This window comes from Bos indicus x Bos taurus, chromosome 24 (genome assembly GCF_003369695.1).
Source record: "Bos indicus x Bos taurus breed Angus x Brahman F1 hybrid chromosome 24, Bos_hybrid_MaternalHap_v2.0, whole genome shotgun sequence".
Classification (NCBI taxonomy): Eukaryota; Metazoa; Chordata; class Mammalia; order Artiodactyla; family Bovidae; genus Bos; species Bos indicus x Bos taurus.
In genome coordinates this window covers 49,346,082-49,362,178 of record NC_040099.1, presented here as the reverse complement: position 1 = coordinate 49,362,178, position 16,097 = coordinate 49,346,082, and the positions used below count along the sequence as shown (strand labels likewise).

General features: G+C 44.8%; 1 protein-coding gene across 3 annotated transcripts in view; it reads right to left on the bottom strand.

The window, feature by feature from the left end:
- Window positions 1-16,097, bottom strand: part of LIPG (lipase G, endothelial type) — a 34,374-nt gene that overhangs the window by 8,266 nt on the left and 10,011 nt on the right. For 2 of the 3 annotated variants that reach the window (XM_027525923.1, XM_027525921.1), the window contains exons 4-7: window positions 15,068-15,179; window positions 9,539-9,760; window positions 1,527-1,769; window positions 528-648 (exon numbers count right to left, since the gene is read on the bottom strand). In XM_027525923.1, the coding sequence (XP_027381724.1) occupies window positions 528-648; window positions 1,527-1,769; window positions 9,539-9,760; window positions 15,068-15,179 (698 nt within the window). The remainder of the gene's footprint in view (window positions 1-527; window positions 649-1,526; window positions 1,770-9,538; window positions 9,761-15,067; window positions 15,180-16,097) is intronic. The other variant, XM_027525922.1, reaches the window with a different exon arrangement.

The following is a 16,097-nucleotide window of genomic DNA, read 5'->3' as shown; positions in this document are numbered from 1 at the left end:
TCGCTCAGCACCTAGGGGAGCCTGCCTCTCCCCATCTGTGTGCATGAGTGTGTGCACACAAGTCTGGACCCCTCGCTCAGCCCCCGGCCTTGAGAGCAAGCACCCTGATTGCATTCCTTGGCAATCCCAGCATTACTCAGCAGGGCACTTTGCACCTTACAAGTGCTCAACCGGTCCACACTGATTTCCATGTGCCCCTCCCACAGATAATGGGAAACGGGCCACGGATGACATGTTTCAGGTTCCAAATTTCCTAAAGCCTCGGGAATCAGGTGTTGTCTGAATGAAACAGCAGTTTCTGCCCAGCTGATCCAGCAGATTCTCACGCTGCTGATTCATCCCAGGAGCTTCCCTCCCAGAAATGTTGTGAGCTCAGGGCTCCGGGGAGAGTGTGAAACAGGAGGGACAAACCACCCAGCACCTCCCCGGCACGCAGACTCGCTCCCCTGCAAGTGCTCACATGCCCCTGCGCACTCTCTCCGGCTTATTCTTTGTCTTGCACCCAGCAAAGAAAACCCATGACTTACATTTCCAAAGACAGAACCTGGGAGTCTGCGTTGGTGCCATAAAGGGTGACATAAAAGGTGGGCTCCATCTCTCCCATGTTTTTGTAGCTGAAGACATGGATTTTCATCTGATAATGGTAAACTGCAGAGATGGCAGAACAAAGACATTTGTGAGCCTCACTTGTCATCTTAGGACACCCTGACCCAAAGTGAGTCACCCACCACAGTGAGTTTTTAGGGACTGACATCCTTTTGGTCCAGCCCAACCTCTAACCTCCCTCTGACTTCATTCTCTCCAGTGGCCTAAGAGGTCACTGCAGTATAGAAGAAGGAGCCTTCTGTGATGACCTGGAGGGGTGGGATGGAGGGGGCAGGAGGGAGGCTCAAGAAGGAGATATATAAGTATATCCTGCCTTGAATAGGATACTCAAGTATATAAGTATATATATACATATATATATATACTTATAGCTGATTCACTGACACATATGGTAAAACAATTATCTCTCCAATTAAAAATTTTAATAAAAGGAAGAAGGAGACCTGAACTTGGAGTTTGGGAGAACTTTAGGGGACTCTGACCTCGATACCTTTCAGCTATGTGACCTTGAATAAAGGAACAAGGTATTAACCTCTTGAACTTCAATTTCCTTATATGTAATATAATACCCACAAAACTTTTGGTTTTATAACATGTTATAAAAATGTAAGATATCATTTCAATTCCTGTTGGGCCTATCTCTGATCATTTTGATAATCAAATGAGAAAACAAATATGAAAAGCTAAATGCAAGATAGAATTTTTAAGTTATTGATATTGCGATCATAGAGTGATAATTCACAACACCAAAGAAGCCCCCATCATTTACTTTCAAATATTTAACTTTCCTAGGGCATGCACAAATAATCTGGTTCGCAATGATGTGTTCAAACTGCAGGGATGTGCCTGTTATACAGCATGGTATTTGGAAGTAGGAAAAGGTCCTTTTTCAGGGCAAGGTGGACAGGGATGAAGGTTACCTCTGAAAGGCATGCCCGCCCGGGTTTTTAGGTACATTTTGCTGTTCCTCTTGTTCCTTGTTTTCTTGGCATTGTAGCCGATGCTATTACAACGGTTCTTCCTGCAACTGAGACAGATTCCCTTTTTGAAGCGGTTGGAGTCTGTGCACTGGAACGCAAAGCTCGGCTTGTCCTGATTCACCAGGGAGTCGACAAAAAGATGTACTGCCCGCTCATGCTCACATTTCAGCACCTCTGCAATGGCTGGGAGAGAAGGAGACGGAGACCGTCAGGACAGAGCTGCTCCTCGGTGATTTGCCTGCTCCATCAGTAAGGGCTCACGCATCAGTTATCACCATTTTTCATGTCACGATTCATATGCTTGTTTGTGTCATTCTTAACACATGCTGTGCTCTGTTTAGAACTGAAGGCTAGTCCTGCCACTGAACTGCTTGCCCTCCAGGTAAGAAGACCGCACCAATACACACAAAGCAATAAAGAGCAAGGGAGTATGCAGGACAAGCACTAAACAGGGTGATAGAGATCAGTTGTGCAGGAGGAGTCACTAAGTCCTGACGGAGTTGTGTGGTCACAAAATACTGCAAATGGATCTGATGCTAAACATCATCTAGTCCAGGGATCAGCAAACTATACCTTGCAGGCTGGTCCATATTTAGTAAAGTCTTATTGGAACACAGCCACACTCATTCATTTGCCTGTTGTCTCTGGCTACTTCCACGCTATGGCAGCAGAGTAGAGTTTTGAAACAAAGAGACTGATGGCTTGCAAAGCTGAAGATAATCACTAACTGACTCTCTATTAAATGTTTGCCAACCTCATTCTAGTTCTTTCAATTAGAGATGATGACCCACAGGCCCTTAAAGCTGAAGTCATTTGCTCAGGGTCACAGAGCCAATTGGTTGCAAAGTTAGGAGCATAATTTGAATTTTTCTGACCCAGAGTAATTATTATTTCTTGCAACCAGAGTCTAAAGCCAATAGTTCTAGTAAATCCTGGGACCTTCAGAAACATTTGGCAACGCTTCCCCTTTCCTTCCTCATTAACATCACCAGACTTAAAAAATGCCATCATCTGATCACTTGAGGCAGGGCTGCACTCCCCTTGCATAAACTCCCAAGCCCCGCAGGACCCCTTGGATGTTACATAACACCTTGGGAGAGGGCAACCTAAGACTGAGTGACAGAGTAGGGCATACAAAAAGCAGAGCATCAGAGTAGAGAGAGCCAACTGGGGTCAAGACTTAGAAATCCTAAAAGACTGAGGATGCAAGGCAGTGAGCAAATGAGAAACCCAGCCCATCAGTTTCAGCAGCAAATTCAGTTTTGCCCAAGACTGCTGGGAATAGGCTTAGGCATTCAGGAAGACAGACTCGTTAGTGAGTGAGGAAGTGTCTTGATTTTACTTCTTTATTTTTTTTTATTATTATTATTTTTTTAATTTTATTTTATTTTTAAACTTTACATAATTGTATTAGTTTTGCCAAATATCAAAATGAATCCATCACAGGTATACATGTGCTCCCCATCCTGAACCCTCCTCCCTCCTCCCTCCCCATACCATCCCTCTGGGTCGTCCCAGTGCACTAGCCCCAAGCATCCAGTATCATGCATTGAACCTGGACTGGCATCTCGTTTCATACATGATATTTTACATGTTTCAATGCCATTCTCCCAAATCTTCCCACCCTCTCCCTCTCCCACAGAGTCCATAAGACTGTTCCATACATCAGTGTCTCTCTTGCTGTCTCGTACACAGGGTTATTGTTATCATCTTTCTAAATTCCATATATATGCATTAGTATACTGTATTGGTGCTTTTCTTTCTGGCTTACTTCACTCTGTATAATAGGCTCCAGTTTCATCCACCTCATTAGAACTGATTCAAATGAATTCTTTTTAATGGCTGAGTAATACTCCATTGTGTATATGTACCACAGCTTTCTTATCCATTCATCTGCTGATGGACATCTAGGTTGCTTCCATGTCCTGGCTATTATAAACAGTGCTGCGATGAACATTGGGATACACGTGTCTCTTTCCCTTCTGGTTTCCTCAGTGTGTATGCCCAGCAGTGGGATTGCTGGGTCATAAGGCAGTTCTATTTCCAGTTTTTTAAGCAATCTCCACACTGTTCTCCATAGTGGCTGTACTAGTTTGCATTCCCACCAACAGTGTAAGAGGGTTCCCTTTTCTCCACACCCTCTCCAACATTTATTATTTGTAGACTTTTGGATCGCAGCCATTCTGACTGGTGTGAAATGGTACCTCATAGTGGTCTTGATTTGCATTTCTCTGATAATGAGTGATGTTGAGCATCTTCTCATGTGTTTGTTAGCCCTCTGTATGTCTTCTTTGGAGAAATGTCTATTTAGTTCTTTGGCCCATTTTTTGATTGGGTCATTTATTTTTCTGGAGTTGAGCTGTAGGAGTTGCTTGTATATTTTTGAGATTAGTTGTTTGTCCGTTGCTTCATTTGCTATTATTTTCTCCCATTCTGAAGGCTGTCTTTTCACCTTGCTGATAGTTTCCTTTGATGTGCAGAAGCTTTTAAGGTTAATTAGGTCCCATTTCTTTATTTTTGCTTTTATTTCCGATATTCTGGGAGGTGGGTCATAGAGGATCCTGCTGTGATGTATGTCAGAGAGTGTTTTGCCTATGTTCTCCTCTAGGAGTTTTATAGTTTCTGGTCTTATGTTTAGATCTTTAATCCATTTTGAGTTTATTTTTGTGTATGGTGTTAGAAAGTGGTCTAGTTTCATTCTTTTACAAGTGGTTGACCAGTTTTCCCAGCACCACTTGTTAAAGAGATTGTCTTTAATCCATTGTATATTCTTGCCTCCTTTGTCAAAGATAAGGTGTCCATATGTGCGTGGATTTATCTCTGGGCTTTGTATTTTGTTCCATTGATCTATATTTCTGTCTTTGTGCCAGTACCATACTGTCTTGATAACTGTGGCTTTGTAGTAGAGCCTGAAGTCAGGTAGGTTGATTCCTCCAGTTCCATTCTTCTTTCTTAAGATCGCTTTGGCTATTCGAGGTTTTTTGTATTTCCATACAAATTGTGAAATTATTTGTTCTAGCTCTGTGAAAAATACTGTTGGTAGCTTGATAGGGATTGCATTGAATCTATAAATTGCTTTGGGTAGTATAGTCATTTTCACTATACTGATTCTTCCAATCCATGAACATGGTATATTTCTCCATCTATTAGTGTCCTCTTTGATTTCTTTCACCAGTGTTTTATAGTTTTCTATATATAGGTCTTTAGTTTCTTTAGGTAGATATATTCCTAAGTATTTTATTCTTTCCGTTGCAATGGTGAATGGAATTGTTTCCTTAATTTCTCTTTCAGTTTTCTCATTTTTAGTGTATAGGAATGCAAGGGATTTCTGTGTGTTGATTTTATATCCTGCAACTTTACTATAGTCATTGATTAGTTCTAGTAATTTTCTGGTGGAGTCTTTAGGGTTTTCTATGTAAAGCATCATGTCATCTGCAAATAGTGAGAGTTTTACTTCTTCTTTTCCAATTTGGATTCCTTTTATTTCTTTTTCTGCTCTGATTGCTGTGGCCAAAACTTCCAAAACTATGTTGAATAGTAATGGTGAAAGTGGGCACCCTTGTCTTGTTCCTGACTTTAGAGGAAATGCTTTCAATTTTTCACCATTGAGGATAATGTTTGCTGTGGGTTTGTCATATATAGCTTTTATTATGTTGAGGTATGTTCCTTCTATTCCTGCTTTCTGGAGAGTTTTTTATCATAAATGAGTGTTGAATTTTGTCAAAGGCTTTCTCTGCATCTATTGAGATAATCATATGGTTTTTATTTTTCAATTTGTTAATGTGGTGTATTATATTGATTGATTTGCGGATATTGAAGAATCCTTGCATCCCTGGGATAAAGCCCACTTGGTCATGGTGTATGATCTTTTTAATGTGTTGCTGGATTCTGATTGCTAGAATTTTGTTAAGGATTTTTGCATCTATGTTCATCAGTGACATTGGCCTGTAGTTTTCTTTTTTTGTGGGATCTTTGTCAGGTTTTGGTATTAGGGTGATGGTGGCCTCATAGAATGAGTTTGGAAGTTTACCTTCCTCTGCAATTTTCTGAAAGAGTTTGAGCAGGATAGGTGTTAGCTCTTCTCTAAATTTTTGGTAGAATTCAGCTATGAAGCCATCTGGACCTGGGCTTTTGTTTGCTGGAAGATTTTTGATTACAGTTTCAATTTCTGTGCTTGTGATGGGTCTGTTAAGATTTTCTATTTCTTCCTGGTCGAGTTTTGGAAAGTTGTACTTTGCTAAGAATTTGTCCATTTCTTCCACGTTGTCCATTTTATTGGCATATAATTGGTGATAGTAGTCTCTTATGATCCTTTGTATTTCTGTGTTGTCTGTTGTGATCTCTCCATTTTCATTTCTAATTTTATTGATTTGATTTTTCTCCCTTTGTTTCTTGATGAGTCTGGCTAATGGTTTGTCAATTTTATTTATCCTTTCAAAGAACCAGCTTTTGGCTTTGTTGATTTTTGCTATGGTCTCTTTTGTTTCTTTTGCATTTATTTCTGCCCTAATTTTTAAGATTTCTTTCCTTCTACTAACCCTAGGGTTCTTCATTTCTTCCTTTTCTAGTTGCTTTAGGTGTAGAGTTAGGTTATTTATTTGACTTTTTTCTTGTTTCTTGAGGTGTGCCTGTATTGCTATGAACTTTCCCCTTAGGACGGCTTTTACCGTGTCCCACAGGTTTTGGGTTGTTGTGTTTTCATTTTCATTTGTTTCTATGCAAATTTTGATTTCTTTTTTGATTTCTTCTGTGATTTGTTGGTTATTCAGCAGCGTGTTGTTCAGCCTCCATATGTTGGAATTTTTAATCGTTTTTCTCCTGTAATTGAGATCTAATCTTACTGCATTATGGTCAGAAAAGATGCTTGGAATGATTTCTATTTTTTTGAATTTACCAAGGCTAGCTTTATGGCCCAGGATGTGATCTATCCTGGAGAAGGTTCCATGTGCGCTTGAGAAAAAGGTGAAATTCACTGTTTTGGGATGAAATGTCCTATAGATATCAATTAGGTCTAACTGGTCTATTGTATCATTTAAAGTTTGTGTTTCCTTGTTAATTTTCTGTTTAGTTGATCTATCCATAGGTGTGAGTGGGGTATTAAAGTCTCCCACTATTATTGTGTTATTGTTAATTTCTCCTTTCATACTTGTTAGCATTTGTCTTACATATTGCGGTGCTCCCGTGTTGGGTGCATATATATTTATAATTGTTATATCTTCTTCTTGGATTGATCCTTTGATCATTATGTAGTGACCTTCTTTGTCTCTTTTCACAGCCTTTGTTTTAAAGTCTATTTTATCTGATATGAGTATTGCTACTCCTGCTTTCTTTTGGTCCCTATTTGCATGGAAAATCTTTTTCCAGCCCTTCACTTTCAGTCTGTATGTGTCCCCTGTTTTGAGGTGGGTCTCTTGTAGACAACATATGTAGGGGTCTTGTTTTTGTATCCATTCAGCCAGTCTTTGTCTTTTGGTTGGGGCATTCAACCCATTTACGTTTAAGGTAATTACTGATAAGTATGATCCCATTGCCATTTACTTTATTGTTTTGGGTTCGAACTTATATACCGTTTTTGTGTTTCCTGTCTAGAGAATATCCTTTAGTATTTGTTGGAGAGCTGGTTTGGTGGTGCTGAATTCTCTCAGCTTTTGCTTGTCTGAGAAGCTTTTGATTTCTCCTTCATACTTGAATGAGATCCTTGCTGGGTACAATAATCTGGGCTGTAGGTTATTTTCTTTCATCATTTTAAGTATGTCTTGCCATTCCCTCCTTGCTTGGAGAGTTTCTATTGAAAGATCAGCTGTTATCCTTATGGGAATTCCCTTGTGTGTTATTTGTTGTTTTTCCCTTGCTGCTTTTAATATTTGTTCTTTGTGTTTGATCTTTGTTAATTTGATTAATATGTGTCTTGGGGTGTTTCGCCTTGGGTTTATCCTGTTTGGGACTCTCTGGGTTTCTTGGACTTGGGTGATTATTTCCTTCCCCATTTTAGAGAAGTTTTCAACTATTATCTCCTCAAGTATTTTCTCATGGTCTTTCTTTTTGTCTTCTTCTTCTGGAACCCCTATGATTCGAATGTTGTAGCGTTTAATATTGTCCTGGAGGTCTCTGAGATTGTCCTCATTTCTTTTAATTCGTTTTTCTTTTATCCTCTCTGATTCATTTATTTCTACCATTCTATCTTCTAATTCACTAATCCTATCTTCTGCCTCTGTTATTCTACTATTTGTTGCCTCCAGAGTGTTTTTAATTTCATTTATTGCATTATTCATTATATATTGACTCTTTTTTATTTCTTCTAGGTCCTTGTTAAACCTTTCTTGCATCTTCTCAATCCTTGTCTCCAGGCTGTTTATCTGTGATTCCATTTTAATTTCAAGATTTTGGATCAATTTCACTATCATTATTCGGAATTCTTTATCAGGTAGATTCCCTATCTCTTCCTCTTTTGTTTGGTTTGGTGGGCATTTATCCTGTTCCTTTATCTGCTGGGTATTCCTCTGTCTCTTCATCTTGTTTAAATTGCTGATTTTGGGGTGTCCTTTCTATATTCTGGCAGTTTGTGGAGTTCTCTTTATTGTGGCTTTTCCTCGCTGTGTGTGGGTTTGTACAGGTGGCTTGTCAAGGTTTCCTGGTTAGGGAAGCTTGTGTCGGTGTTCTGGTGGGTGGAGCTGTATTTCTTCTCTCTGGAGTGCAATGAAATGTCCAGTAATGAGTTATGAGATGTCTATGGTTTTGGGGTGACTTTGGGCAGCTTGTATCTTGAAGCTCAGGGCTGTGCTCCTTTGTTGCTGGAGAATTTGCTTGGTATGTCTTGCCCTGGAACTTGTTGGCCCTTGTGTGGTGCTTGGTTTCAGTGTTGGTATGGAGGCGTTTGATGAGCTCCTGTCAATTAATGTTCCTTGGAGTCAGGAGTTCCCTGGAGTCAGGGTTTGGACTTAAGCCTCCTGCTTCCAGTTATCGGTCTTATTTTTACAGTAGTTTCAAAACTTCTCCTTCTATACAGCACCATTGATAAAACATCTACGTTAAAGATGAAAAATTTCTCTACTGTGAGGGTCACTCAGAGAGGTTCACAGCGTTTATATGGAGAAGAGAAGAGGGAGGTGGGAGTTAGAGGTGACCCAAATGAGATGAGGTGGAATCAATAGTGGAGAGAGTGGGGTAGCCAGTAGTCACTTCCTTATGTGCACTCCACAACTGGACCACTCAGAGATGTTCACGGAGTTATACAGAGAAGAGAAGAAGGAGGAAGAAGACAGAGGTGGCCAGAGGGATAAAAGGGGGGAATGAAAAGGAGGGAGACAGATCCAGCCAGTAGTCAGTTCCGATTTTACTTCTTTAAAATGTTACAAAAAATTAAATTATGGTGCATCCATGCTAAAGAATATTACACAACCTTTAAAAAGGAAAAAGGTAAATAGATCTATGTACTCTGATGTCTAAGAACATCCACAATGTATATTAGGACTGAAAAAGCAAAGCTGCAGGACAATGTGATTTTGAAAGTACCACACGCGCGCGCGCACACACACACACACACACACACAAATAAATCTTCAAAGCAAAAGGCCTGGAAGGATACACACAAAATATCTATATTGGCTACCTCTGGAGAATAAAAATAAGAGTGGGTGTGGGAAATGAGGCGGTATTTTTACTTCTTGCTTTAGGCAATTCTATAATGCTTGATTTTTTTCCCCAACAAAAATGTATTCCTTCTGTTATCAAAAGAATAACAATAATAACTATGACCTCAAAGCATAAGACAGCAGACCAGAGACCACAGGAAGACTGTTGCAGGATGATGAACTATAGGATAAACAGTGTTGAGGGGCCACTGTGGGGAGAAGTGGGAATAACGAAATGAATATTGTTGGGAACAATAATAGCTCAGGCTGATTCAGGAGGAGATGCAATACTTGAGTCAAAAGAAAAACTAAGGAACTCACTTCCATATGCAATCGACCCCAAGACATCGTTGAGTCCACAGCCCGGCTGGAAGTCACCCCCGTTGGGGTAGATGTCGATGTGACCCACGGGCATCTGAATGCCGATGCTCAAGCCAAAGGAGCGCGTGTAGGTGTGCAGGACATCCACGAAGTCCGCGTCGTCAGGGGACAGCCTCCTGTGGACGTCCGCCCCTTCAAACAAGGGCCCTGCAGGATCCAAGCCTACAGCAGAAGGGGGGGCCAAGACGGGCGTGTCAGGGGCACTGAGACCCAGCGGACAGCTGAGTCTGCAAGCGCAGAATGAAGACATCCGCACCGTGGGAAGCCTGCACGGCGTGGTGCCTGCTGTATAGGAATGCTGGCTTTCTTCTCAAGACTCCACCTGACTCAATAAACTGGTCATGAGGTTCAACCGACATGTGGATCCAAGGAACCACAGACTGTCGGAACCGAAGCAGTTCTAGAAAGAACTTGGGCTGGCTGAAACTAAGCCATTCCTCCCATTTACTCTGCCACTGGGAGCCTTCCACAGCCTTGATCTTAGCCAAAGTTTGACAGAATAACCAAGCGACCTGTATCTTCGAGAGGGAAGACTCAGTCTCCCCAGACTGAGCCATCTGCATCTGGGCTTCCTCTTCCTCTTCTGTTAGTTATGAGTCAGGCCCAGGAGTGGAACGGCAAGAGTCGGTGCACCAGAAATACTGAGCATCTGCAGGCTTCCAGAATTCCTCTCTTCTGCAGGCGCAAGCAGAAAACCCTTTGCCTGCAACCCTTCTGTATCAAACAGGCAACACTGCAGAGAGCCCTGGTTCTCACATTTAAAACAGCACAAATATCCATGGGGAGCTTCTTACAAGTTCAGGTTCCACTGTGTAACTATGAAAAACTCTGGAAGGACACACAAGTCCCAGATTTCCTGTGTGTATGTGTGTTGGGAGAGAGAGTAGGGCAGGTAACCATGAAGATAGTGGCAACAACAGAGACAATTTCACCATCTTTTATAATATCTGGGAACTACATGACTATAAAGGGTTTTCCAGGTGGTGCTATGCCAATGCAGGAGATGTAAGAGACATGGGTTCAATCCCTGGGTTGGGAAGATCTCCTGGAGGAGGGCACAGCAACCCACTCCAGTATTCTTGCCTGGAGAGTGCCGACGACAGAGGAGCCTGGCGGGCCACAGTCTGTAGGGTTGCAAAGAGTCAGACATGATTGAGGTGACTTAGCACATATGCACATGAGTATAAAACCCATTCTAAAATAGAATTTGCAAAGCATAAAATGCAGATTCCCTGACCTCCAAGAGATTCTGATTGGTAGGTCTGGTGTGGAACCAGAAAGAAAGGCTTATTCCCCAGGTGATCCTAAAACTAAGTGGTCTGTGAACCAGATTTTGGGAAAAAACTTCTCCCATGCTTCAGTACTATCTAGAAAATGAAATCTGAATGTCTTAATTCACATAGTTCATGTGCGATATTAAGAGAGTAAGTGCTTGTCAGTGTAAACACTAGCTACTATTACCAAGTAATTATGGGAGCTGAATTCATCCCAGCCTAGAAGGTTCTTTGTTTGCCCTATACACAGAGAGAGAGAGAGAGGACCTAGAGAAAGCGAAGAAAAGATTGTGTGCCATTGGGAAAGGTTTGTTTAGTCTAGAACAATGGTGCTCAACTGGGAGGGGTTTTGCTCCCAAGGGGACCCCTGGCAACATCTGGCCATGTCTGGAGGCATCTTTGGTTGTCACAGTTGAGAAAAGGGCAAGAAGAAGCTGCTGGCATCTAGTGAGTAGAGGCCAAGGATGCCGATAAACATCCTACAATACACAGGTCAGCTCCCACACAAGCGCTGTCTGGCCCCAAACGTGAACAGTGCTGAGGCTCAGACGCCTGGATCTAGAAAGAGCAAGGTAGGGAGGAAAACGACCGAGAATAGAGCTGTGAAAGTAGGAGATGGGTAATAGAACCCTGTTCCCCAGACCCCAGTGCACTGGAACCGGGAAGACGTAGTGAGGTTTGTGGAGGGTGATTTTAGGAGAAACGAAAGGCAGAGCTGTTGTTCAGAGTGGATAGCAAACCTGTGGAACTCACTACTCATGAGAACTGGTAATAACTGAAACTCTACATAGTTTCCAAGAGAAGTTTAGAAAAATGAATGAATGACAGAGGCAGAAAGAGAGCCCAGGCTGCCTGGGGGCTCCCCTCTAGCGCAGGACCTAAAAGAAAGACAGCACAAAAGCAGTGGCCTCCCTGAGAAGCCCTCGATGACTCTTTTTAGCAACTGAGCGGACCCAGTACTGACACAGGTGGCCTCTCCCTGCCTCTCACCATGTGCCCTGAAGAAAAAAAGAAAGAAGAGAAGCATTTTGCTTTGCAGCCAATAAGAGGGGAGCTCTTGCATCAGTGAACAAAAGTCTCCACCAGACAGTCAGCGCCATGGAAACCAAGCTGGGCCGGAGGAATGCCGCTGGCTGACAGGGCTTCTCGAAAGGCCGGCTGGCTGGCAGGCTGAGCCTTCGCCTCCCCAGGCTGACCCTGCCTGACACGTAGCCAAGGCCCACAAACCCCACGGGAAATTTGCACAATTTACTTAACTAGGAAGGAGAGGGTGAATGCATCCAGTCCGGAAACAGAGGATGGAGAAGCACCCCTCCTTCCATTCAGTCAGACTCCCCCAAAGGTGTCCTGTCCAGCAAATGGAATACACACCTGCATGCGTATGCACACACACTCTTGTGCACACACACAACACCCAGGAAAGCCTCTGCCTCCTGGCCTGGCAGGAAACTGTCACAGCTCCTATTTCCCTCCCAGCAGGAGGCCAGCAGCATGGCCCAGTGGTGAGGTGCAGGTCCAACGGCCTGGGTCTGGACCCAGCTCTGCTATCAGGGTGTTAAATACTGGGCCTGTGATTTAAGCCCTGAGTCCTAGTTTCCATCTGTAAAATGAAGCCCAGAGAATTCTTTGGCCTGGATGCTGTGTGCTTACAGATGGCACAAAGTACCGGTCACACACTGAGTACTTGACATTAGGTCTATCTAGCCCGCAGCCTGCAGGGTGGACACTTAGTTCTTGAATGAACAAATCTGCTTGCTTCTTTCTTTATAAGTAACGAAATGTAAGTACAATTAGAAACATATGACCCCTTCCCTAGTGGATCAGGGAATTCCCTCAGAAGCCTAAGAGGGTAAAACTCCAGCAGACCCCAAGTCCACAGATCTCTGATCCAAGCAAGACTGGGGTTCAGGTACCCCCTGCAGGCCCAGGCTAAGGACCCCTACTGGCCTCTGCGCAGTGGCCTCCCTGGCCTCTGGACACCATACAAGCTGCCGTCTCTGGTCCTCTTGCCAGTCAGGACCGCCCAGTTCCCAGGCCCATGGGAAGTCTGAGGGGTGAGGAGAGGGCACAGGCCTCCCCCATCAGACATGCACAGCAACATGCGTCAGGTCAGCCAAACGCCCCTGAGGTGCTGCCTGGCAACTGGACAGAGGCTACTCCTTCTTGTCATGTTCGCCCCGGGGCCCCGCTCCGCGGAGAGTCTACAGAGAAGGGGCCGCGCTCTGGACAAGCTGGCCCCCACGCTCCCCGCAGACGGCCCAGAGCACTGATCAGCATTCTGCCCAAGAAGCCCGCATCTCAGCAGCTCCCACCCAGACAGGCAGCGGGAAGGAACCGGAAGGCTCCAACGAGCCCCATCCCACTTCAGATTCAGAGACAGGGAGAGGGAGGATCTGCCGTCTGTCTCCGTTGCCAAGGACACTGGCCCTGGCGCCCTGGAAGGGACTGTGTATGCTGCCTTTGCGCACAGCCGGCCCAGCTCCACAACACCCGGCCTCTCCTGGGGGCGAGGAGGAGGAGCGCAGACAATAGAACCCAGAGACACTCGAGGCCCATGGGCTTTGCTCCAGCCAGGGGTTACTGAGTAGTCACGTGTGGCCACACTGCCCGTTGGACAGTGCAGGCCCTGCTGACTTGATAAACAAAAGTGAAGCTCCCAAGTTATGCTGGATCAAACAGTTGGATCGAAAGGAGTGTGTGTGTGTGTGTGTGTGTGTGCGGGCACGCACACGCGCGCACTTATTAGACTTAAGCCCGGGGACAATGATTTGAGGAGGGCAACTAAACCTCACAAATGTGACTGCACCGGGTCTTCGTTGCAGCATGCAGGATCTGGTTCCCTGACCAGGGATCGGACCTATGCCCCCTGCATGGGGTACAGTCTTAGCCGCTGGACCACCAGGGAAGTCCCTCTATATAGTTTCAAATCTACCCCGCTGGCTTGTTGAAACTCTACCTTTACTCAACTTTCTTTAGCTAAGGACTCCCTTCTACCTGAGTCCTGTTTCAAAATGAATACACATTACCAGGAAGGAAACGATTAACTCTTTCCTTCTAGGTGACCAGTTGGGCCCTTAACGTGTTGGAGGTGTGCGCAAAGCAGGGAGGGAAAATTAGCAAAAGAATGCTGGCAGGAGGACAAAAATTCAGGGCAACAAATTTGCCTCTGACTTTCTCCTAGAGGAAGTTCTGTGTTTGTTTCAGGGGCCCCTGAATGGGAAAGAGTCCTTCCCACTTTTCCCAATCACTACTGCTACTGCTAAGTCACTTCAGTCGTGTCCGACTCTGTGCGACCCCATAGACGGCAGCCCACCAGGCTCCCGCATCCCTGGGATTCTCCAGGCAAGAACACTGGAGTGGGTTGCCATTTCCTTCTCCAATGCATGAAAGTGAAAAGTGAAAGTGAAGTCGCTCAGTCGTGTCCGACCCTCATCGACCCCATGGACTGCAGCCTTCCAGGCTCCTCCGTCCATGGGATCTTCCAGGCAAAAGTACTGGAGCGGGGTGCCATTGCCTTCTCCAATCACTAGATGATGTAAATATTTCAATCAAATTTCTCACATCAGAAGATTACCAATTCTGCCTATGGAGTGTGTATCTCTCTCTAAATAAACTCACTTTCACTTTAAAAAAAAAATCAATAAGATGGAAAATTCAACTTTCTATTGCCAACCTGGGTACCACTATCAGAAAGGTCTCTTTAAGGACAAAGTTTAACCACACATTTTAAACAGGTCCTTATCACTAATAAGTAACACCAATCAAATACTGGAAAGAGGCTGTTGGTGAATGAAATAGAAGTCGGAGAAGAATTCAAACCACAACCCACACTACTCATTCCTTCCCTTGAGCTCCTGGAGCATGACAGCAGAGACTGAAAGTGAGCGCCAGAAGCTTGCAGGCAGGCTTTACCCCAGGGCTGCCCTTGAGTCTCTTTAGCTGTCTGGGTGCTTCCTCACCTTTTGCACTAAACCAGTGGTTTTCCAAGAATGCTCCCTGGTTCTCGGGGACCCAGAGATTCCTCCCGAGAAGGAGGAGGCTCAAATAACAAACTTAACACTAACCACAGATACCCAGCTTTAACCAGAACATCCTTCCATCTGCTTCATATATTGAAGTCCTGCACAAGTTCTGTTTTCCAAGGGCTCTGAGAGGGAGCCCCGGGAGCAGCCCTGAGAGAAGGAGCCACGCTTACCCGTGATTCTGCCCACCGTGCCTTTCACGAAGTTGCCCGCGTACCCAGCCACGTGAGCTCCGAGGCTGTAGCCAATCAAGTGAACATTCCCGAGAGAAAAGTCCTCCTTACCCTGCAGGAAGTCACAGAAGGGAAGGAGTGAGGAGCGTGGTCCTGAGCCCACAGGTGGACAGCAATTCAACCAGTCAGTCATGTCAGGGAGGGGACAGGGAGCCCAGAGGTGGCTGGTAGTGCTGGCAGGGCAGCATGGATGGGACACAGCCAGGAAAGGGGAGGTGGAAAGGGCTTGGTGGCACTTCAGTCACCCCGCAACGGGGACAGGGTGCAGGCTGTGACTAGAAGCTGCATACCTGAAAGTGAAAGTGATAGTCGCTCAGTCGTGTCAGACTCTTTGTGACCCCATGGCCTATACAGTCCATGGAATTCTCCAGGCCAGAATACTGGAGTCGGTAGCCTTTCCCTTCTCCAGGGGATCTTAACAACCCAGGGATCAAACCCAGGTCTCCCACATTGCAGGCGGATTAACAGCTGAGCCACAAGGGAAGCCCAAGAATACGGGATTGAGTAGCCTATCACTTCTCCATCAGATCTTCCCAACCCAGGAATCAAACTGGGGTCTCCTGCACTGCAGGCAGATTCTTTACCAACTGAGCCATGAGAGCCCTTCCCCTACACGTTTCTAGCAGTGTCTGAGGTGGGGAGGGGTAGCAGTGCAGAGGTCAAAGCCACCAGACGCACTGGAGACCAAGTGCCAGACACGGTCTGCAGCAGGGTGCTCCCTGCCCATTCTCTTAGGCCCAGGAGCTGCCCATCTCCTCGTCGCCAGCCTGTCTGGGATCCCAGAGTTGAAGCATCAGACCTTGATAGGGAAGGTACTCGGTGATGAGGGTGAGGGCGGATTTGACCCCATGGCTCAGGAACCAAGCTCAACTAAGCAACCTAGGCAGAGGACTGAGGACTATGTGAGAATCCTGACCAGAATTTTACCACAATTCATCAGATTTATGGGCTTCTAAAGGAAGGCCAGGTT